Source organism: Humulus lupulus, chromosome 7 (genome assembly GCF_963169125.1).
Source record: "Humulus lupulus chromosome 7, drHumLupu1.1, whole genome shotgun sequence".
Taxonomy (NCBI): domain Eukaryota; kingdom Viridiplantae; phylum Streptophyta; class Magnoliopsida; order Rosales; family Cannabaceae; genus Humulus; species Humulus lupulus.
Window position 1 is genome coordinate 173,988,493 of NC_084799.1, and position 22,400 is coordinate 174,010,892.

Sequence of the window (22,400 nt, forward strand, 5' to 3'; positions counted from 1 at the left end):
CGATGTGGGCAAGTTGATCACAAGGCAGATTGATAGTTGTGCCAAGAAGAAAAAGGGCAAGTTGTTTGTAATGTCCCAAATTTTCTAATAAGGTTTAGGACATTGATTAAGAGGTCGGGAGGGCCATAATTGATTTATTATGCTATTAAATGATTATATGCATGTTTAGGTGTATTAAATATGCATGTGAACCCATGTTTAGGTGTATCATATTTTAGCCATTTCGGGCATATTTGGCATATATGTGATATGTGTGTGTGGTGTTTTATTATTATTTGGTTATGCTATGGTTACTTAGCACGAGACGATCCTAGGAGGTAAGCTAGTGGGAAAGTCACAACAGGATTTATTCTTGACTCGGAGTGAGTCAAGGGGTATTTAGAGCATTACCGGGTTATTGGGTAATGGGAATAAATATTTGATGATAATTGGGAGTTAGTAAGATTAGGGGAAATTCTGGAGGTTTTGACTATTTTGCCCCAGGGACGTTTCTGGGACCCCGAGCGTTAGGATTTGTTTGAGGCTACTTAAGCTTGAAGTAAACTTTTAAGAAATAAAAAGAACGTTTAGTAAGTTTTCTCTCCCTTTAAGTTCCACTTTCGTCTCCTAATCACATTTTCGAAGGAAACTTGAGTTCTAGGACTCGGATTCAAGCGAGGATCAAGGCATAGCGATTCTAGGAAAGATTAGAAGCTTATTAGCCGGAGGATTTAGTTGGGAAACAACTCAATCGGAGGTAATTCAAGTTTTAAGTTCTAAGTTTTTGATTGAATTGAAGCTTGGGTTTTGTTGGTTTTGGATCATGGGGATGTTTGGGAACTTTGATTTTTGAGTTTGGAGATGTTTGGATAGGTTTTTGGAAGGTTTTAAAATGGTGAAATTGAAAAAAAAAAAATGGTTCATTCGTGGTTGGGCCGCGACCCTATTCTTGGGTGCTGCGGGCCAGGCTCGATGAAGCAGGTGGAGGTTTTCGTTTGGCCTGAGGGTTGCGGCGCTTCTCAGGGGGACAGCGGCGCTTGATGCCATTTATGGTCAAAATGATGTTTTGAGCATGGGAACTCAAACCTTAGGCCTCGGGATCGCTCATACTTCCCGGTTTAGTGGGATTTGATGTCTCAGAGGCTAGGTCTTGGTTCCAAGATTGGTTTTAGAACTTGAACTCATTGGAGAACCGTTTATGGTTGTGACTAGGCTATCACTAGAGGCTTGGAATCATGATCGTGCTTGTGGCTTGTTTATTGGTAACCTGTGCTTGGACTAAAGGTAAGAAAACTACACCCTATATATATGACATCTGTGGTTGTTATTGAGGCATGTCGAGTGTTTAAATGTGATGGATGTGATGCACGAGAAACATGTGGTTAGGGAATGAGTCTCTGTGTTTGTGCATGATTCTAACTATGCTAGCAATTGTTAAATGAGCATGTTGAATGCCCTGTATTCGGATAATTGACATATGATATATGCCTGGTAGCATTGCTTACTTGTGCATGTTACTGACCTAAGAGTCAGAAGTGGCATAAGCGTCATGAACGTAGAGCCGATAAAAGATTAGATCTAATCAACATCAGCATTGAATGACTCATATGGAGCATTAATGCTGGACCGACCCTAAGTTCGATGAACATCGGCATTGAATGACTCATATGGAGCATTAATGTTGGACCGACCCTAAGTTCGTTGAAAATCATAAGCGCTTGTCTAGTCTATGACCAGTTACTCAGATCCAAGGCCAAAGGCCTAGGTGACTGTTTTTTCAGATGGCTGGGGGAACGAAATCCCACATTGGTGACTTTATGGTCACTTGGTAGGTTTATGTTGGTGACTATTTCATCAAATACCTATCTTGTTTAAGCTAGTGAATAGATCACTTATTTGTAAAGCTCAGGTGACCGTATCGTCACGGGGTTGGTGGGAACGGAACCCACCTTGGTGACTTTTACAACTGTCACTCTTTTATTTAGGGCTATAAGCCCAGCATGGTTATCGGAACCACCAATGTTAAATCACTCATCTGAATAGGAATGACTTGATAGTCATCCACTCAGGAGGGAAAGATTCCTTATCCTGGATACCCATCATTATTTGAACTTATTTGCATGTGTGATTAAGGCTATTATGGCTAGGCATGCACTTTATGATTTGATGACATGTTATTACTGTTCACGAGCATATTGAGTTTTCTTGCTGGGCTTGGGTTCATGGGTGCTATGGTGTGCAGGGAAAGGCAAAAGAAAGCTGGACCATCCTTGAGTTGGAAAGCATAGGTGACGATGTGTACATATGCGGCTGCTCAACCACCACGGCCGAGGGTTGAAAAAGGAACTAGGGTTAAACCCTTGCCGCTTAGATCGACTGGTTGTAAATATTTTCTTGTAATAGACATTTAAATTATATTTTGAAGATCCCAATGTATATAGTAAATGTTTTAGTGAAACGTTATATCTTAACCAAAAAATTTAATCCCTAAACCGCTAATCATACTTAGTTACACGATTATGGCCAAATGAATCGGTTATCGAGTTTAGTACTGTTTAAAATGCGCACCATAATGGTCCCTAGAGTTTAGGGCGTTACAATTTGGTATCAGAGTGAGCCAAGGTTTATGGTTCCTAAAGACAAGCTGGGCATGTACACTCGTCACTGAAGATATCTTCACTCAGGGAATGGTAACTATTTTTGTAGTTATGTGCTTAACTGCTTAAATAGAATGTAAATGCTTCACCTGCACATTGTATTAGGGAGCATGAGATTCTGATAGAGCCTGGCTCTTGACTATATGAATGCTCCGTGAATATATATATATATATGAATGTGATCATCTGATTACCTGCTCTATGAATATATAATTGTGACATTTGCATGCTGGAGTTGGAGGCATGGTGTGAATGTTGAAAGAGCAGGGATTATGATTGATGTATGAATGCCATGGGCATGTTTTTAGCATTGCAGTGATTTGTGAATGTGGTATGGTAAGATTGTTTTCGTGGGGAAAAGCTCTTGATATACTCATCATGATTAATGGGTCAAGTTATTGACTGCAGATTTAATCAACAGGTGTGTGTTCTAAGAAAATAATGAGGCCTGGTGGTGGTTATATAGAGGTTGGGAGTTACAGCCAGGGTTTTAGTTCTTCATCTGCTCCCATGAATTTTTAGCAGATGTTCACAGATTTGCAATCAAGATTGCAGAGGCATGAGGAAGAGATTAGGTGTTTCAAGCAACAGCAGAATCTATTGGGGAACACTTCTTCCTTTGTTTTTCCAGGAGTGACACCATCTTTGGCTCAGCCTAGGGTTGAGAGTAAATGGGAATTTCTTTGTGGAAGATTCTAGGAGTATTACCCTCCAGTCTTCGAAGGAGGCCTAGATCCATTCGGAGCTAAGTAATGGATGGGCATCATTAGTTCCATTCTTGACAGTATGGGGCTGGTAGGTCACGATAGGGTGATCTGTGCTACATTTGTATTGCGGGATGATGCACAGACGTGGTGGGAAGTAGTATCCCAGAAATGAGACACAGCCGTGATGGATTGGAAAGAATTTAGGCAGTTGTTCAATGAAAAATATTACTGTGATGCAGCCAAGACTGCTAAGATGATTGAGTTTCTAAATCTCGTTCAAGGAAAGGCATCAGTAACCGAGTATGTTAACAAATTTGATGGGTTGGCCAATTTTTCTTTTGATATGGTACCCACAGATGTAGCTCAGAAGGAAAGGTTTATCCAAGGATTGAATTCCAAAATAGCTCAGGGCATTAGAGTTGCCCCAGTGCATGAAATCTCTACCTATGCTTAGGTGGTAGGGAAGGCTCTTGTTGTTGAGAGCATAAGAAATGAGAAGAAGAGTGCTAGAGAGCACGGAGTTCAAGCCACGATGCCTCTATTTATTGGAGCAAGCAAAAAGGAAAGCTGAAAGACTTATCCAGTATGTGCTCGGTGCAAGAGGAGTCATCTGGGAGAATGCCGAGCAAAGGCATGTTTCTTATGTGATATGGTTGGACATTTCAAGAAGGATTGCCCAAGGCTAAGAAAGGATGAGCAAAAGGGGATGGACAGCTCGACTCCAGCTCGAGTGTTTATTCCGAGGCAGTTAGAGACTGAGACTGAGACTAGTTCCTCAGGGGTTGCAGATCACATGATTATGTTATGATGGGAATGCGATACCGCATTGGTGGTTTAAGAGACGAGTTAGGTTATATTGAAAAGAACTCATCAGTGATTTTGATAAAGTTGGTTATGACTGGCTTGGTATGATTCAGTGTATGGATTGGTTAAGTAAATGTGGGGCGATGTTAAAATTGCAAGGATAGGATAGTAGCTCTTGGGTTTGAAAGTGGGAAGCCTTGTGATAGTTGGCACTGTGCATGGATTTTGTATGCTTATGACATATGTATTGAGAGATAGAGTTTTATTTCAGGGAGATGCATAGAACTCTTAGCTAGTGTGGTGGATACCACTTAGATTGTGCCAGTGGGGTCAGGACAGACTGGATTAGTCTGTGAGTTTTTGGATGGGTTTCCAGGGGATTTGTCAGGGTTGTGTTTGCATAAAAAGGATAGAATGGTGATTGGATTGGTGCCAGTAATGGATTCAGATCTAGGTCACTGTTTGAACGGCTTCAGCAAAGTTGTAAGACCCAAAGGATTCAGTTATGGGGTAAGATGGTATTCTCCAAGGTGAATCTTAGATCTGGTTAGTACCAGTTAGAGATCAGGGAGAAGGTTAAACAAAAGACTATTATATCAGATAAGGGCACTGGGAGTGTTGAGTTATGATTTGAGAGTTTGATTAACGTTGAGTTCTCTTGATGAATTAGATGGATAAAGCCTTCAAAGGATTATTTGAATGGGATTTGTGATCGTCTTGGATGATGGTATTGTGATGTATTTCTTGCAGAGATTTGCCAAGGTCAAGGAGCGCCTCGGTAGGCAAGAGTTTCCTTGGTTGGGCAGAATATTATATGTGCCTTGGGAAAGAGTTCTGAGTCTTCTTGCAAATCAGAATAAGTTAGTAGGTGGTTATGGCACTTCAGTGGCAGGGATAAGTGATTATCTATGCAACATGTTGGTTAAAGGTTCTGAACAGAACTAGAGTAGAGTTTCTGGTGGGCCAGGTGGCCAGTTTTATGCTTGAGATAACTATCTCAGAGAGGATCAAAAAGGAAAGACAATTAAGTGAACCACAGATAAGAAAATTGAGGAGAAAGTCTTAGTTGGATTAGCTAAGGGTCATACAGTGTCAGGTATGATTTTATTGAAGTATAAGGATCGGACTTGGGATCCGATGGACACTGAGATTAATTGGGAGATTCTGGATGAATCTCATGCTACTCTTTTATTCTCTTTATTAGGGCATCATGATAGTGTACCAAAGTTTGAGAGTTTAGTATTGATGGCCTGGGATAGAAATGGACATAATGGAATATGTGGTAAAGTTCTTAACCTGTTAGCAGGTCAAATCAGAGTATCAGAATCATTAAAGTCATTGCAGCCTTTGAGTATTCCATAGTGGAAATAAGGAAACATCGCGATGGGTTTCGCGGTGGCGCTGCCCAGGATAGTGGGCCAGTATGAGTTGGCATTGGGTCATCATGGACCAGTATTCCAAGTGAATTCATTCCTATCAGTAAGAGTAAATAACACAGCTGATCAGTAATCAGATCTCTTTGTGAAAGAGATAGTGCGCCCTCATGGGAATTCAAGGTCTATCTTATCAGATGAAGACTTAGTTTTTACTTCTAGGTCTTGGAAGGGTTAAGGAAGGCGATGAGTATACAGTTGGAATTCAGTACAGTTCATTATCCTCAGACTGATGGTGAATCAGAGAGAGAGAGAGAGAGAGAGATAGTTATTTAGTATTGAAAGGTACCTTATGAGATAAGGTATGCTTGAGAATGTTTATCACTCGTTCATTAGAATGAGATGGGTGAGGTGTTGATTTTGGATCCTGAGGCTGTTCAGGGGACCATTGAGATTATTAGAGGTTAGAGCTTGGATGCTCATTTCTCAGAATAAATGAAATTTTTTTTACTGAATTGAAAAGCAGGAACATAGAGTTCCAAGTAGAAGATTGTATCTTCCTTAAAGTATCACCATGGAAAGGGGTGAGGAGTTAAGGGAAAGTTGAGCCCTAGATTATTTTGACTGTTTGAGTCCTAGATAGGACTGGTTAGGTTGACTTTGGATCGACCTTATCTTTGGCAATGTCAGTTATATACAGTGTATTATGTATTTCCATGCTAAGGACATGGGTTGAAAGAAACTCATGAGTTGAGTTATGAGAATCTGGGGATTTGAGGCTAAGTTATCGTGTAAGGAATAGCCAGTTCAGAAATGAAACAAAAAGAATAAGGTTCTGAGAAACAAAGTGTACCTTGAGTTAAGGTATATTGCAGAAACAGTGAGGTCGAGGGAGCGACCTAGGAAACTGGAATCAGTTTTGCGGAATTCTTATTCCGGGCAGTTCAGATAAATTTCAAGGACGAAATTTCTGTAAGGAGGGGATAGTTGTAATGCCCTAAATTTTCTAATAAGGTTTAGGACCTTGATTAGGAGGCCGGGAGGGCCATAATTGATTTATTATGCTATTAAATGATTATATGCATGTTTAGGTGTATTAAATATACATGTGAACCCATTTCTGATTAATTGGGTGATTTTCATATTTTGGCCATTTCTGGCATATTTTGCATATATGTGATATGTGTGTGTGGTGTTTTATTATTATTTGGTTATGCTAGGGTTACTCAGCACGAGACGATCCTAGGAGGTAAGCTAGTGGGAAAGTCACAACGGGATTTATTCTTGACTCGGAGTGAGTCAAGGGGTATTTAGAGCATTACCGGGTTATTGGGTAATGGGAATAAATATTTGATGATAAGTGGGAGTTAGTAAGATCAGGGGGAAATTATGAAGGTTTTGACTATTTTGCCCCCGGGGACGTTTTCGGGACCCCGAGCGTTAGGATTTGTTTGAGGCTACTTAAGCTTGAAGTAACCATTTAAGAAATAAAAAGAACGTTCAGTAAGTTTTCTCTCCCTTTAAGTTCCAATTTCGTCTCCCGATCGCATTTTCGAAGGAAACTTGAGTTCTAGGACTCGGATTCAAGCGAGGATCGAGGCATAGCGATTCTAGGGAAGATTAGAAGCTTATTAGCGGGAGGATTTAGTTGGGAAACAACTCAATCAGAGGTAATTCAAGTTTTAAGTTCTAAGTTTTTAAAGTTTTTAAGCTTGAATTGGACTTTGTGTTTTGATGAGTTTTTGATTGAATTGAAGCTTGGGTTTTGTTGGTTTTGGATCATGGGGATGTTTGGGAACTTTGATTTTTGAGTTTGGAGATGTTTGGATAGGTTTTCGGAAGGTTTTAAAATGGTAAAATTGGAAAAAAAAAATGGTTGGTTTGTTGTTGGGTCGCGGCGCCCGCCGCGGCCCAGGCTCGATGAAGCAGGTGGAGGTTTCTGTTTGGCCTGAGGGTCGCGACACTTGTTAGGGGGGCGGCAGCGCTTGATGCCATTCATGGCCAAAATGATGTTTTGAGCATGTGAACTCAAACCTTAGGCCTCGGGATCGTTCCTATTACCCAGTTTAGTGGGATTTGATGTCCCAGAGGCTAGGTCTTGGTTTTGGGATTGGTTTTAGAACTTGAACTCATTAGAGCACCGTTTATGGTTGTGACTAGGTTATCACTATAGGCTTGGAATCATGATCGTGCTTGTGGCTTGTTTATTGATAACCTGTGCTTGGACCAAAGGTAAGAAAAGTGCACCCTATATATATATATATATATGACATGTGTGGTTGTTATTGAGGCATGTTGAGTGTTTAAATGTGATGCATGTGATGCACGAGAAACATGTGGTTAGGGAATGCCATGAATGTTAAATGTGAGATTGATCAGAGCTTGAGTCTCTGTGTTTGTGCATGATTATAACTATGCTAGCAATTGTTAAATGAGCATGTTGAATGCCCTATATTCGGATAATTGACATATGACATATGCCTGGTAGCATTGCTTACTTGTGCGTGTTACTGACCTAAGAGTTAGAAGCAGCATAAGCGTCATGAACGCAGAGCCGATAAAATATTAGATCTAATCAACATCGGCATTGAATGACTCATATCGAGCATTAATGTTGGACATATCCTAAGTTCGATGAACATCGGCATTGAATGACTGATATAGAGCATTAATGTTGGACCAACCCTAAGTTCGATGAAAATCATAAGCGCTTGTCTAGTCTATGACTAGTTACTTAGAGCCAGGGCCAAAGGCCTAGGTGACTGTTTTGTCACATGGCTAATGGAACGGAATCCCGCGTTGGTGACTCTATGGTCACTCGGTAGGTTTATGTTGGTGACTATTTCATCAAATACCTATCTTGTTTAAGCTAGTGAAAGGATCACTTATTTGTAAAGCCCAGGTCAATGTATCATCGCGAGGTTAGTGGGAACGGAACCCACCTTAGTGACTTTTACAACTGTCACTCTTTTATTTAGGGCTATAAGCCCAGCATGGTTATCAGAACCACCAGTGTTAAATCACTCATCTGATTAGGATTGACTTGATAGTCATCCACTCAGGAGGGAAAGATTCCTTATCCTGGATACCCATCATTATTTGAACTTATTTGCATGTGTGATTAAGGCTATTATGGCTAGGCATGCACTTTATGATTTGATGACATGTTATTACTGTTCATGAGCATATTGAGTTTTCTTGCTGGGCTTCGGCTCACGGGTGCTATGGGGTGAAGGTAAAGGCAAAAGGAAGTTGGACCATCCTTGAGTTGGAGAGCTTAGGTGACGATGTGTACATATGCGGGTGCTCGACCACCACGACCGAGGGTTGAAAGAGGAACTAAGGTTAAACCATATTTTGCCGCTTAGATCGACTGGTTGTAAATATTTTCTTGTAATAAACCTTTGAATTATATTTTTGGGGTCCCAATGTATGCAATAAACGTTTTAGTGAAACGTTATATCTTAACCAAAAATTTTAATCCATAAACCGCTAATCATACTTAGTTACACGATTATGGCCAAATGAATCGGTTAGCGAGTTTAGCACTGTTTAAAATGCGCACCGTAATGTTCCTTGGAGTTTAGGACGTTACATTGTTCTTTCCATCGCTCATCACTCAGTTGTGCCTTCGACTGGGTTGCCTTCTGCATCCACTGAGGATGTTCTCTTTGAGCGTCGGGACATTGACTTCACCATCACTACTCAGAGTCGCGAGTCTGCATCAGCAGCTGGGCCATCCACAACACCTCCACCAGTTCCTACCCTTGTACCCACACTCGCCGACATCATTGCTCAGCAGTGGGAACTTATTGGGCCGCTGGTGTCCCTTGAAACTCAGCAGCACGACTACTGGAAATATGCCAAACAGCAGGATGCAGCGCTCATCAAGTCCCTTCAGCGGAACTTCACCAAATCAATTGTTGCCTTTCCGGTGTTCCCCAGCTCCATTTTGGAGGCTTGGACCCTTTTCAGTTGTTCATGATGACCCTATTCCTTCAGATGTTGATTCTGAGGAATAGGCGCAGGGAGCCGCTTTAACCCAACTTTTGATTTGTATTTAATATTCTGTACTTAATTTCTGTTTTGAACTATCTTGTTGTTTACTTTTCGTTGTCTATTGTTTTGTATTTCTTCTGTGTTGTCTTGTTGATTGTTGTGTCATTGTCCTGTTGTTTAGTTAATCTTTTGCGGATAATCTTTGCTTTTGTTAGTGTTTACTAGGGGGCTCGATGACGACTTTGAAAAACTTCTAAATATAATCAATCTAAGTTGTAGCTGAATGTCTCTCTTGCTTAAGTTTTAAACTAAATTCTTTGGGTGTGAATGTTGCTAGCAATTGATGGATGCGAGTGTTTCTCTTTTTAGTATGTGCATAGCTTGATTAAACAATTTTGAGACCCTAGAAAGAGCTAGTTCTTGTGAAAGCTTAAGTTTCTAGAATTACGTAGTGATTTTCCTTGAGGCAAAATCCTAGACAACACCACACTGATGAAATGATTTAGGCCATCCTTGGACCGTTTGAGCCTTTGAAGCCTACCTTGTATGCAATTTTATCCCTAGTCACCCCATTAAGCTTAAGTGTCACTTTTCTTTCTTAGCCACTCATTAGCCTTGCTTTATATATATATATATATAAACCCCTCTTTTCACCACACCCTTTTAGCACATTGATCTTTATAGGATTTATTTGTTGTGCATTTTGGAGGGTTGAGAGGAATTGTTTGTGAGAGAGAAAATTGGGTGAGCATTTTTCTTTTCTTCTTTTGCTTGTTTTCACCATTGGGGACAATGTTGATTTTAAGTTTGGGGGGAGAGTGTGTTCTCAATTTTCTTGTTCTCTTGCCATCTAGTTGTAAATTTTTATTAAAAATATATATATATATATAGAACATCCAAAAAGAAAAAAAAAATTAAAGAGTGCACTCCCTTGCATCAAAGCATCTAAAAAAAATCAGAAAAGAAACATAAAGCATAAAGTATGCATGTTGTAAATAAGTTTGGGGGTGTAACTCTTCAAATAAAAGGAAAGTTGTTTTAGTTTTTGTCCTTGTACGTTAGTAATAAAGGCTAGTGGCAAGATTTATATTGTGTTGTGGGGTTTTCTTTGGGGGAAATTAATGTGTGCATTTATGTATTTACGTCCTAGAAAGATTGAGGTGCTTAGGGTGATTTGAGCCAAAATTTATCTCTCTTATCCTACCTTCACCCTAGCCTATCATTACAAGCTTGATAAAGTCCTAGTAATCTTTGGTGTAGTGTTTGTCTATATTAGTGGAGAGGAAATTACTAAGTAACTTATGGAGATATTATTTAAGCTTTAGGACCAAGGTCTAGCTTGATTTTTGGTGATTGAAAATGTTTAGGAAAAACTATGCATGCACTAAAGGGTGAAACACTTGATTCATATTTTGGCAGCAACATTAATGCTTGAAAATTTTGGTTTAAAACTTGTGAAAGATTGAAATTCAACTTCTCTTATTCAAAATAAAATTTCCCGAGAGCCTTCCCCTTTTTACCATTGGCATAGCAAAGTTTGTCCATTGTTGTTGTGTTTTGTCTTTATTGTTTTTTTGTCTTGTATTGTTTAGTTTGTGCCCTTTGTGTCTTTTTGTTATTTGTGTTTTGTTTTCAGAGTCATCACTCGAGGATGAGTAATGTCGTAAGTTTTGGGGTGTGATAACTCTTGAATAAAGAGTTATTTCATGTGCTTTTGAGCTTATAATTGTGAAAAAAATCGTAGGTGATGTTAGTTTATTTTTAGCTTTTGTAGCTAACTTTAGTGTTTTTATGATCTTAGTTAAGTTTAGTTGTTTTTGTAGTTTTTAATAGCCAATGGGTTGAAGATAATAGTTTCATGAATATATATTTGTACAAAGAATGAACTAACATGTGAAACTATCTAAATTGAATTTTTGATGGCTAAATTATCAGGTTTTGCTGCGGCAAAGCAGATTTTGCTTAAGCATTTTGATCAGGCAGCTTTTGGGCACCTAGAACACGTGGAAAGTCAAAGGGGTGAGCTGGAATAGTGGCTGGGGTGGCAAGTACAGAAAGTATGAGTAAAATTTTTTGGAGTAATTGCCAAAAGAAAGGAGGAGACCCACGTTTTTACGAGGAGGGACAATATGGTCAAAAGAGGGCCAAATGAGGAAACCTAGATGATACTTAGAGAAGCATCAGCCGAAATAGGAAGAAGACAGCCATTTTTGGAAAGAAAAACCAACAAGAAAGAAGGAGAAAACCAGAAATCAGTAAGAAGAAGGAGAATGAAAAAGAGAGCTCAAGCTTCATTTTGGATTTGTTCTTTCTTCTATTTCTAAACTTCATTTTTATATTTTCTGAGTTGATTTCTGAATCTGAATATTATGGGCTGTATTGATTGTGGATTAATGTTTATCAACTCAACCATGAACTAATTTTTAGGTGGCTTAAATTGTTGATGAACTCTATGTTATAGTGTAGTAATTTCTTTTACTTTATTTTAGTAAAATCTCTCTTGTTCATTCAAGTGTGCTTATATTAATTTCTTGTTGTTGTTTTGCCAGCAATGACAAGATATTTAATTATGTTTAATGTTGGAAAGATTAAATGTAATGGGAAGAACTTGGATGACACAAGTCATAATCTAGGTTAGATTATGTTAGTAAGTAACATAGGGATGTGTGTATTTGCCTTGTGTAACTTTTGAGAATTAAACTTTGAATTTGCATTCTTAAATCTGATTTTGCATAGGAATATGTTTAATTAGGTAAAAGAATTAATGTCATAAAATTTGGGAAAGTTTTATGAGTGTTTAATGAATTCTTTTTAACCTGAGAGTTTTGCTAGAATATAGGGGGAATCAATAATTCAAGTCCATTTTGCAATCCATATATTTCTTTCAATTTTCTTGTTTAGTTCAGTTTTAATGTCGGTATTTCCATCTCTTTTAATATTTTGTTTAGCCTAAAAACAACTCATTTGATTTTTAGTACTTTTAAGTTGTTTAGTAATTGTTTTGCTTATTTTTTCTATTTTGCAATCCCTGTGGATACGATCTACTTATCATTATATTACTTGTGTGATTACGTGCACTTGCATTTTAAATCAATTTAAATTTATCACAATACGTCCATCAATTTAATCACTACATACAATTCAATCCTCTATTAATTGTTCATAATTAATTATGAATTAATTCTTGTTTAACCTCTTTAACTATATCTTGTTTCCTTAATTACCATTAACTTTACTAGTGAGGGTTAATTCATAAACTGATTTATGAATTTGAGCTCAATAACCTTTCAGCTCCAAAAGCCAACCCTTAAGAGAACCATTATTCAATTCCTCTTATAAATGTATAGATTCTATAACTGTATATTATGTAACGCCCTGGATAGCCAAGACCGCTACACTGTGTGTTTATAAAGTGCCGGACTTGCTAATCAAGTCGTAAAAGTAAAAAACATGTTCTGAAACAGTAGAGGTACTAGGGTTAAAATCGTTTTGGTCTCAAAAGCTATGTTCTCATTACTAAACATTGTTTATGTCCATGGGATCCCAAAAATGACAGTGTAAAAGCCATTTACAAAAGTTACAAAGTTTAAGTACATTAACTGGCCATACTAAGGCAAAAACGAGCAGTTAGGTAATCTCCGTCCTGACACACTCCTTGACCATGGTGATCGAACGGCTAGCTATGTACATTTCACCTCGGAGCTCTCCACCTCAGGCCTGGTCCAGCTTGCTCTTGCCTTTACCTGCACCACGTAGCACCCGTGAGCTAAGGCCCAGCAAGAAAACACAACAACAATAGAGCATGCATATCTAGCTGTCAAGTCAATTACACATATAGCATCTCATAAACTCAAGCATATCAATAGTCAAGTATTTCATATACTAAGCATCTCAGCTCATAATACACAATGCACAGACGATAACCAGGGCTAGTGCTCACAGGCTGCTCCCTCTGTTATCCTATTGTTTCTGGCTCCCAGTGGCCAATTCGCACCCCGTGCGCTAAATTCATGAACGGTACTCTTAGACCGCTTATACGTGTCCCTTGGCATAATACCAACGATGACACAATACAACTCTCGGGAGCACTTAGTCCCATTCACAACCATACATTCGGGTGCAGTTTTCTTACCTTTAGCTTTTATATGAGTTAGTTACGGGCGATACTCCGTGAGCGCGATCTGATCCTCGAGCCCTAACTTAGCACCTAGTCACAACCATGAAGAAAGACACCATCAACAACCTTAAATGAGCTTCCAAGCCAAGTTCTAGTACTCGGAACATTGAACTTCACCAAATATGGTAAAAGACTCAACCCCGAGCACCCTAGGTTAAATTCCCAAGCCTAAAATCTCAAAATCCCAAAATCCCTTAAGCGCCGTGGCATAGGCCACCCATGCCGCGGCATGGCCCCCAAACAGAGCCAACCAAGACACAAAAACAGGTAAGGGCCGCGGCATTGCTTGGACCATGCCGCGGCCCGCCCTTCTTCCTCAGCATGCAGCACCCCTTGAAGGGCCGCGGCTCTCCAAGAACCATGCCGCGGCCCGACCCTTCGAACCCAGAAAAAAACTCCATTTTCAACCTCCAAACCTCACCTAAAGCTATCCCAAAGCCCCCAAACCAAAACCAATTAACTCCCAACCTTTTTAACATGATCTAAGCAACATAATTCCCCAGAAAACACAGCCCAACACACTTCAATCTCTTCCTTCCAACTTCTGAAATCCAAACCCAAAGAACTTAAAACCAGCCATGATAACCCCCAAATTCAACCATCAAACTATAATTTAAACCTTACCTCAGTTGTAGAATCGATTCTCCAAGAGTCCCCTGACCTATCTTCAAAGTCCCTAGCCTCAATTTCCACCTTGAATGTCAAAACCATAACCATTTAAAACTCAGTCATTTCTTTAAGTTCCTAACCCCAAAACAAAAATTCAAAACTTACCTTAACTCTATCTCAGACCTTGATCAGTTCCTGAGCTAATCCTCCAGATTACTTCCTTCAATTCCCAAAGACACAGCTCAATCCCAGCAGTTCCCTCTCAAACTCAGTAGTTTTTCCTTTGTTTTTCTGTGTTTTTCCTTCCTTTGGTTTCCTTTGAGCGTGTAAGTGAGCTGAGAGAGGTATACTTAGTCGGTTTGTGTTTTCTTCTAAAGACTTCCTTAAGTCTAACTTATCCATTAAGTTAATCCCAAGGCTCGGGGTACCGGAACCGTCCCCGAGGCCAAAATGGTAAAATCCCCCAATATTCCCGCCTAGACATCCTAACCTCAAATATATCTCCAATTATTTATTTTCATCACCTGATAGTCTAAATCACTATCTGACACCTAAAATACCCCTGACTTGCCCAAAATCAATTATAATACCCCGTTGTGCCTTTTCCCGCTATCTAGCCCTAGGATCGCCTCGAGTCACCGGCTGCAGATTTATCCACATCATAATGTGGTTCTCGCATATATCTCAAACATTTATATCACATCATCATATAATATAATCAATTATCATGTAAGCTTCATTAAACATATAATTACTCAATAAATCACAATTATTCCAGTAATGCCCTCCTGGCACACTAATCAATGCCCTCAAGCCTTATTAGTGAATTTGGGTCGTTACATATTATATCCCCAGCCATTTACATCAATGAGTTCCCAAACCGAAAGTTTTCGGCCTAATCATTTTGACAAACCACAACGAGTGAATCAAAGACTCATATAACATAAAAAGGAGTTCATAATAACTTCATAATTAAGATCAATTTGTGTAACGCCCTACTTCCTTAGAGCCGTTACTAAGTGAGTTTTAAGACAAAACAGTGCAATGAACTCGCTAACCGAGATTTTGAAGCAAAAGTGTGACTAATAAAAGTTAAGGCTGTAATCTTAGAAAATGCGTTGACTCAATAAAAACTTATAGTATTAAACAATTAGGATCCCAGAAATAAGGTTTGAAAACTATTTACATCTCGAAATAAGTTTACAGTTGATCAGTTACAAAATCATAGATTATTACAACCATTTTCAAACAAACCCCCAACCAAAGCAGTCGGGCAAGCCAAACATGTACGCGCCGCTTCACGCTCTCCGTACTCATGGTTGGTTGACTCAGTCATTGCCCTTACCTGCAACACAGAGCACCCGTGAGCCGAAGCCCAGCAAGAAAACTCATGCAGAACATATCATATGCAGTTTATACAGTTTATCATAACAGATAGTCCACAGATAAACAAGTCAACCATTAGACTAAGCAAACACGGCCAAGCCGCCCCAGAGCCTTACCAAAGCCTGGGGTACCGGTTCTCACCGCGAGGATAACTCATGTATCCCTTGGGTCCCACCCTGAATATAGCATAACACATGTATCCACCGGGCCCCGCCCTGACTATAGCATCCCATGTGCTAGGTGTTACTTCCGGCCCCGTTGCCGTACCCGGCCTACGCCGCTCTCGGCCCTTGCCGTTCCTTCCATTATAATCACACATATAATATAACACAACAACATGCAATCAAACATTAATTCATTTAAGTCTGCACCCTAACATGTGATGCAATATAGGGTCGCGCCCCGCAATCATACTATGGGCCCATGCCCTATCCTACGGGTGTTATAGTTTTCTTACCTGCATTCCGAGCCTCCTGATGCACTAAAGTCGCGAGCACGGTCCTCTAGCACGAGCCTCTCCAAGAACCTAGTCACAACACACAAGAAACATCCCTCATTACTAATCAACCCAAAACCACTTCCCGGGACCAATCCCACACTCCCGGGACCTCTAAAACCTTAAAACAACACCCCGGAGACATCCCCCGAACCCCCGGAGCAAAGGCCTAAAATTGCCAAAAATGTCAACCTGAAATTTGCCTTGTGCCGCGGCACCCATCAGTCAGGGGCTCCCTTGCCGCGGCACGAAAAACCTGTGTCGCGGCACGCCATCGCAGACCCAGAATTCTGGGTTTTCTCCTGCGTTTTCTCCGAGCTTAAACCTTCCCAAATCATACCAAACCAATACCCAAACCCCAAAAACCAATTCCAAGCTTCATATGAACAACTTAACAACCTATAGGCACTAGATACAAGATCAAAACATCAACACACCCAAGAATCCACCCCTTGATTCCTATTTTCAGCCACCCAAACCAAAACTCAAACAACTAACTCAAAACTCAACAAAAACAACTCAAGCTCTAGATTTTACCAATCAAAACAGAAATCAAAACTTAGATGTGTCTAAAAACCTACCTCAAATGGAGAACCCACACAAAGTCCTTGATCTCCTCCTAGACTCCCACTTCTCCTTCTCTTCTTCTTCTTGCCCTAACCTTCTTTCTCCTTCTCTTTCTTCTCTTCAATTTCTATTAAGCCTCAAGTGGCATAAATGCCCCAAACCGTATACCCCCAAATCCCAGCTGCCATTTATCTATTTCCCAACCAAATGACCAATTTTCCCCTCCTTGCCAATCCTTTCCTACTTAAACCTCAAGGGCACTTAAGTCCTTTCATTTCTATTTCATTTCTACCATTTTCTTTCTAAAACTTGTTACTCTCAGCAGTAACTAATGGTTACCCAGGTTACTAAATCTCCAATAACCATTACTCGCTAAATCTCAACTTAACCATAAAATCCCGAGGTACCCCTAGGCTCCTCCCGAGCCGGGTATAGAAATCCCGTTGTGACTCTTGAGTTAACTAGCTCTCTAGGACCGTCTCGGCACGTGCATCACAATAATACAACCACGCCCACGTGGTACAATTCACAGAATACAATTATCACATATCAATACAGTTATGCCCAACATGGCCAAAATTACAATTATGCCCTTCTAACACGATCCGGGCCTACGTGCATACTAGTAAACATAGCCATGCATCTCAGTTAAACAAATAGCCAAATAACATGCTTTAAATCATAATCATGCATTTAATTCATAAAATCACACATAAATCCCAACCTGCCCTCCTGGCACACTAATCAAGGCCCTTAAGCCTTATTAGCGAATTTGGGTCGTTACAATTTGCATATGATCATTTTATTGATATGTTTAATTAATACTTATAAAGTAAACAGTATTTTTAAGTATTAATAGCATATCGGGTCACATTCATGTATAACCACTTTATACAAAGTACCTCCACTAAGATGTCCTACTACATCAGTAATCTGAATCTAGATTACATGTATTCATAATACTAGTGAACCATAATTATTGTATTTAATCCAAAGATTCCATATAACTTTGTTTTACTGCGAACTGTTTAAATTTGTTCCCTACAATGTTAATCATCTCGTACCAATACAAGATTGTAGTCACAATAACGAATTTGAGAATTTTTCGATATTCATATAATATTGTTCTATCAATAATAATAAACAATCAATATATGATAAAATTATTTTCAATTATTTAATTCATAAAAAAATTGCTCAATACATATGCTTTAAAGGGCACTAATCCCAACTGTTTTACAACCTTCTGTGTTGGAACGTTAGGGGTTTGAATAAAAGGAATAAGCAGAGGTCAGTCTTGGATCTCTGTTGGGTGAATAAGATTGGTATAGGGGCTTTGCTAGAAATGATGGTGAGAGGGGAAAAAATAAATGATATGATGATGAATCTTTTAATAGTTGGGATTACTATAGTAGTCATCTTGTAGAATGGCGAATCTTGCTTGTTTGGAAGACAACGTTTGTGAAATCTAAGATTTTGGAGGAATGCACTCAGTATGTTCATTGTAGAATTAAAATTTTTGGTCAAGCTCAAGAGTTTTGTTTGACTGTTGTGTCTGGTCTATATACCATTGAGGAGATAAAAGTGTTATGGACTAGGCTTGCTAATCTTATGTTCCTTGTGCAACCTTGGATAATGATGGGTGACTTCAATACAATGTATGAACTGAGGATGGAGTGGGAGGTCAGAGTATAAATGCTTAAAAAATGGAGGATTCACGTAGTTGGCTTGCTCTTGGGATGGTGGATGAACTGAAAAGCTTGGGGTGGGTCTCTCTACACTTGGTCAAATAAACAAGATGATGGGGCTAGAATTTTCTCTAAGCTTGATAGAGTGTTTAAGAATGAGGCTTGGCTTGATTTACATCCCAATTCAGAAGCAATCTTTCAATGGGAAGCTATTTCTGACCATTTCCATTGTATTGTGAAGTCTATGAATGTTGGGAAGCTTAGGTTTAAACCATTTACGTTTTATAATACGTGGAATGAGGATTTGTCATTTAAAGAGACTGTAATGAATGATTGGTGCAAACCTGTGAAGGGGGTTGATTTATTTAAGGTTATGTTGAAGTTGTCAAGAGTTAAGCTTCATCTAAAAAGTTTTAACAAGGAAGTTGTTGGGGATGTTCAGATGGGTTACAAGGCAGCCAAAGAACACTATCAACAAGCTCAAATTTGGAGCACTACCATTCTCAAACCGCTATGCAGTAGGAGGAAAAGGAGGCTCAGCTAAGGTATGTTCATCATGCCAAACTGCATGAAAGTTTTCTTAGGCAAAAAAGTAAAGTTACTTGGCTTCTGTTTGATGATGAAAATATAGCTTATTTTCATGCTAGTTTGAAGAAAAGTCGTGAAGAAAATAGAATAGCTTCATTTGTGGACTCGTTGGGTATCATAGTGGATGATTATGAGGAAGCAGTGGCTCATTTTTTTTAATCATTCTAAGGGTTTCATGGGAAATTCTAGTTCAGCCACTTCCCCGATTTAGCAGCAAGTTGTGGATTATGGTCCTAAATTGGATGTGGATATGCAACTTAATCTCATTAAGCTGTTCACTTCCAAGGAAGTTAAAAAAATGTTGTTCAGTATTCACTCTATAAAGAGCCTTGGCCTAGATAGTTATGGTTATGGTTTTTTAAAGCTTTATGGAAAGAAATTGGGGAAGAAATATCTACAACAGTGGTGAATTTCTTTTGAGACAGGTCATATTCCTTCTCGTCTTAATATGACATTACTTTCTTTGATTGCTAAGGTGGATAGGCCTTCAAAAGCGGTGGATTATCGTCCTATTGTGTGTTGCAATACCCTGTACAAATGCATCTCTAAAATTCTCTGTTCTAGGCTTTCAGAAGTCTTGTCTTATTTGATAAATAGTAACCAGGGTGCTTTCATCAAGAGAAGATATATTGCTTACAACATTATTATTCTGCAAGATCTTATTAGAGGGTATAACAGGAAGGGTATCTTGGCTAGATGTGTGATGAAAATTGACTTGAGTAAGGCCTATGATACTATTGATTGGAATTTTCTTGAAAAATTTAATGGTTGCCTACTGCTTTCATGCAAAGTTTATTTCTTGGGTGAAGATTTGTTTGAGAGGAACATCGTATTCTCTTTTGATGAATGGCAGAATCCAAGTGAGATTTAAAGGAAAAAAAAGTTCTAAGGCAAGGAGACCCAATCTCTTCTTTATTGTTTGTTCTTGTTATGGAATATTTAACTAGAGAGTGTTGTTGCAAGCTGCTCATTTGCCAGAGTTTCGGTTTCATCCGCTTTGTAAGAGCCTGAATTTAGTTGGCCTTTGTTTTGCTGATGACCTTATAATATTATGCAAATGGTCTCATAAGGTGATCAAGATCATTAATGATGCTTTCATAGAGTTCTGTAATTCTTCAGGATTGGCAGCGAATAAGTCTAATTCTCATGTATATCTCGGAGGTGTTTCTGATGTTAATAGGAAGGACATTCTAGAAGTTGTTCAATTTGAGGACAGCTCTTTTCCTCTTAAGTATCTTGGGGTTACTATGCGGCCAACTAAATGGAGAGAAGTGGATTGTGAGAAAATAATTAAGAAAATTTTCTTGAAGCTCAATGCATCGAAGAGTAGACATTTGTCTTTTGCGGGAAGAGCCCAGCTAGTTCATGTTGTTCTTTTAGGTATCAGATGTTATTTGATGAGCATTTTCTTGCTGTTATTGGGTATCAAGTGTAGTTAAAGAGATTGACAAACTTTGCAGGAACTTTCTCTAAGGTGAAAGAGGGAGTGCAAGTAAGTTGCATTTTACTTCTTGGGAGCAGGTTTGTCTCCCTAAGATGTTTGGAGGGATTGGTTTTTGAGAAGGGAGTAAGTGGAACAAAGCTTCCTTGGCTAAGTATATTTGGGCCATTGCTTCTAAACAAGATGTTTTGTGGGTGAAATGGATTAATGTTATTTATCTTAAGGGCCAAGATCTTTGGTCGTATGAGTTGAAACCTGATGTTAGTTGGTATTGGAGGAAACTAATGAAGCTTAAATATTGGTTTTCCCATTCAGATTTGTTTGAAGCGAAAATTCATGGCAAGTTTAAAGTGAGCAAAATTTATAACAAGATGCTTCCTTTTTATGAAAAGGTGAACTATTACAAATCGTTTTGGTGTAGATTTTCTGCTCCGAAACACAAATTTATATTGTGGCAAGAGATTAATATGCAATTTTTGACTAATGACAAATTGTTGCGGTGCAAAGTGAACATTCCATCTGCTCTTTGTCCAATTTGTGAGTTGTGCTTGGAGAGTCACCACCATCTTTTCTTTGACTGTATTTTTTCGCAGAAGGTTGTTCAAGGGGTTCAAAGCTGGCTGGCAGCTACTTCATGGCCTTTACATATCCAGAGTTGGATTAGTTGGCTGGGTTCTAAGTGGAATTTTGGTGTGGTTAACAATATTGTTTCAACTGTTATGGCAGCCACTGTCTATAGTATTTGGATCAATAGGAATCTTTTCATATTTGAAGGAAAGTCTCTTATTACTATTCAATGTGTTGATAAGCTGATTCGGCAATCAATTAAAGCTCGAATATTGTTACTTGACAAAAGGAAAATGACTGGGAGGGATAAAATTGTTTTGGATACTGTAAGAATTATGTAAGGGACTGGGTTTAGTCTGCTCTGTTGAGCAGCTGGTTTGTAATGGTTTTGATTTGATTAATGAGATCTTTTTCTTCTTGATAAAAAAAAAACCCTAGATGCTAATCAAGAACCTTGTTCAAAGTATGAATGCAAATCTTGATAATTAAATAAACATATTCACGGTATGAATGCCAATCTTGAAAATAAGAAACTAAATGTTTATATGATGATAAGATGAACTTACAAACATTTAATCATCAATACTAACAATGAAAACACAATAGAGTAAAAAAAACAAAGTTAGGGTTAGATAGATACAACCTTTTGTTTAGAGCAACTTGAATCTTCAAACTTGGGGAAATTTTAAGGCTTATACACAATAAGAATATTGTTGTTCAAATTCTCTATTACAAGTCTTCCCTGGTTGTTTGAAGCTTCAACCAAGTAGAATGTGATTTGGGATTGAACAACCCTTAAAACTCATGCAAGTCAAGCAAATATTGATGAGTTTCTTGGAGAAAACTTTGGTCTTTGAAAGCTAGAGAGAGAGAGAGAGAGAGAGAAAGGTTAGAGAGAGATTGGAGAGAGTGATCAAGTCTTCCAAAACTCTATTAGAACCCTTTTATAGTGTAGGCATCGTCATTAGGTCTAACAAATAGGATTAGAGTTAATTAACTCGTCATTTGGAGCTTATTTTACGTGTTTGTACGGACAAGTCAGACGATATGTCGCCAGCATGTAGGCGATATGCCGCCTACTAGCAGGTGATGTATCACATGCTGGGGTTTTGAGCTCATTCGCATTTAGGCGATGCAACACCTCTTAGGAGGCAACACATAGCCAACCCCTTTGACTTTTGACCCTTCCAATGGTCCTAAAATTGCTCCAAATGTTACCAAACTTTTTGTGGATCCTTATATACCTCCATGTATCACTTTAGACCCGTAAAAGTCACTTTTAGATGTCTACTACACAATCTCATGTTTTCACTTCAACTTAAGTGAAAATTGTTAAGTGTTTTGCACCTCAACGTGTAAACA

The 22,400-nt window shown here is 38.9% G+C and overlaps 1 protein-coding gene across 1 annotated transcript; it reads left to right on the forward strand.

Moving 5' to 3' along the window:
* The first annotated feature begins 18,460 nt into the window (after nt 1-18,460).
* LOC133792379 (uncharacterized) lies at nt 18,461-21,379 on the forward strand. The gene is made up of 6 exons (XM_062230280.1): nt 18,461-18,519; nt 18,885-18,987; nt 19,506-19,859; nt 19,978-20,410; nt 20,491-20,597; nt 20,696-21,379. Exons 1-6 carry the CDS (start codon nt 18,461-18,463, stop codon nt 21,377-21,379), a joined length of 1,740 nt encoding a protein of 579 aa, XP_062086264.1.
* The last annotated feature ends 1,021 nt before the right edge of the window (nt 21,380-22,400 follow it).

What these genes read in the sequence shown, in the direction of transcription:
- LOC133792379 (XM_062230280.1), top strand. Translation starts at nt 18,461, where the DNA reads ATGGAGGATTCACGTAGTTGGCTTGCTCTTGGGATGGTGGATGAACTG. An exon ending in GATGAACTGAAAAGCTTGGG is followed by an intron (nt 18,520 to 18,884) that starts GTGGGTCTCTCT and finishes GGGGATGTTCAG; the next exon opens with ATGGGTTACAAGGCAGCCAA. An exon ending in GAAAAGGAGGCTCAGCTAAG is followed by an intron (nt 18,988 to 19,505) that starts GTATGTTCATCA and finishes TTGATTGCTAAG; the next exon opens with GTGGATAGGCCTTCAAAAGC.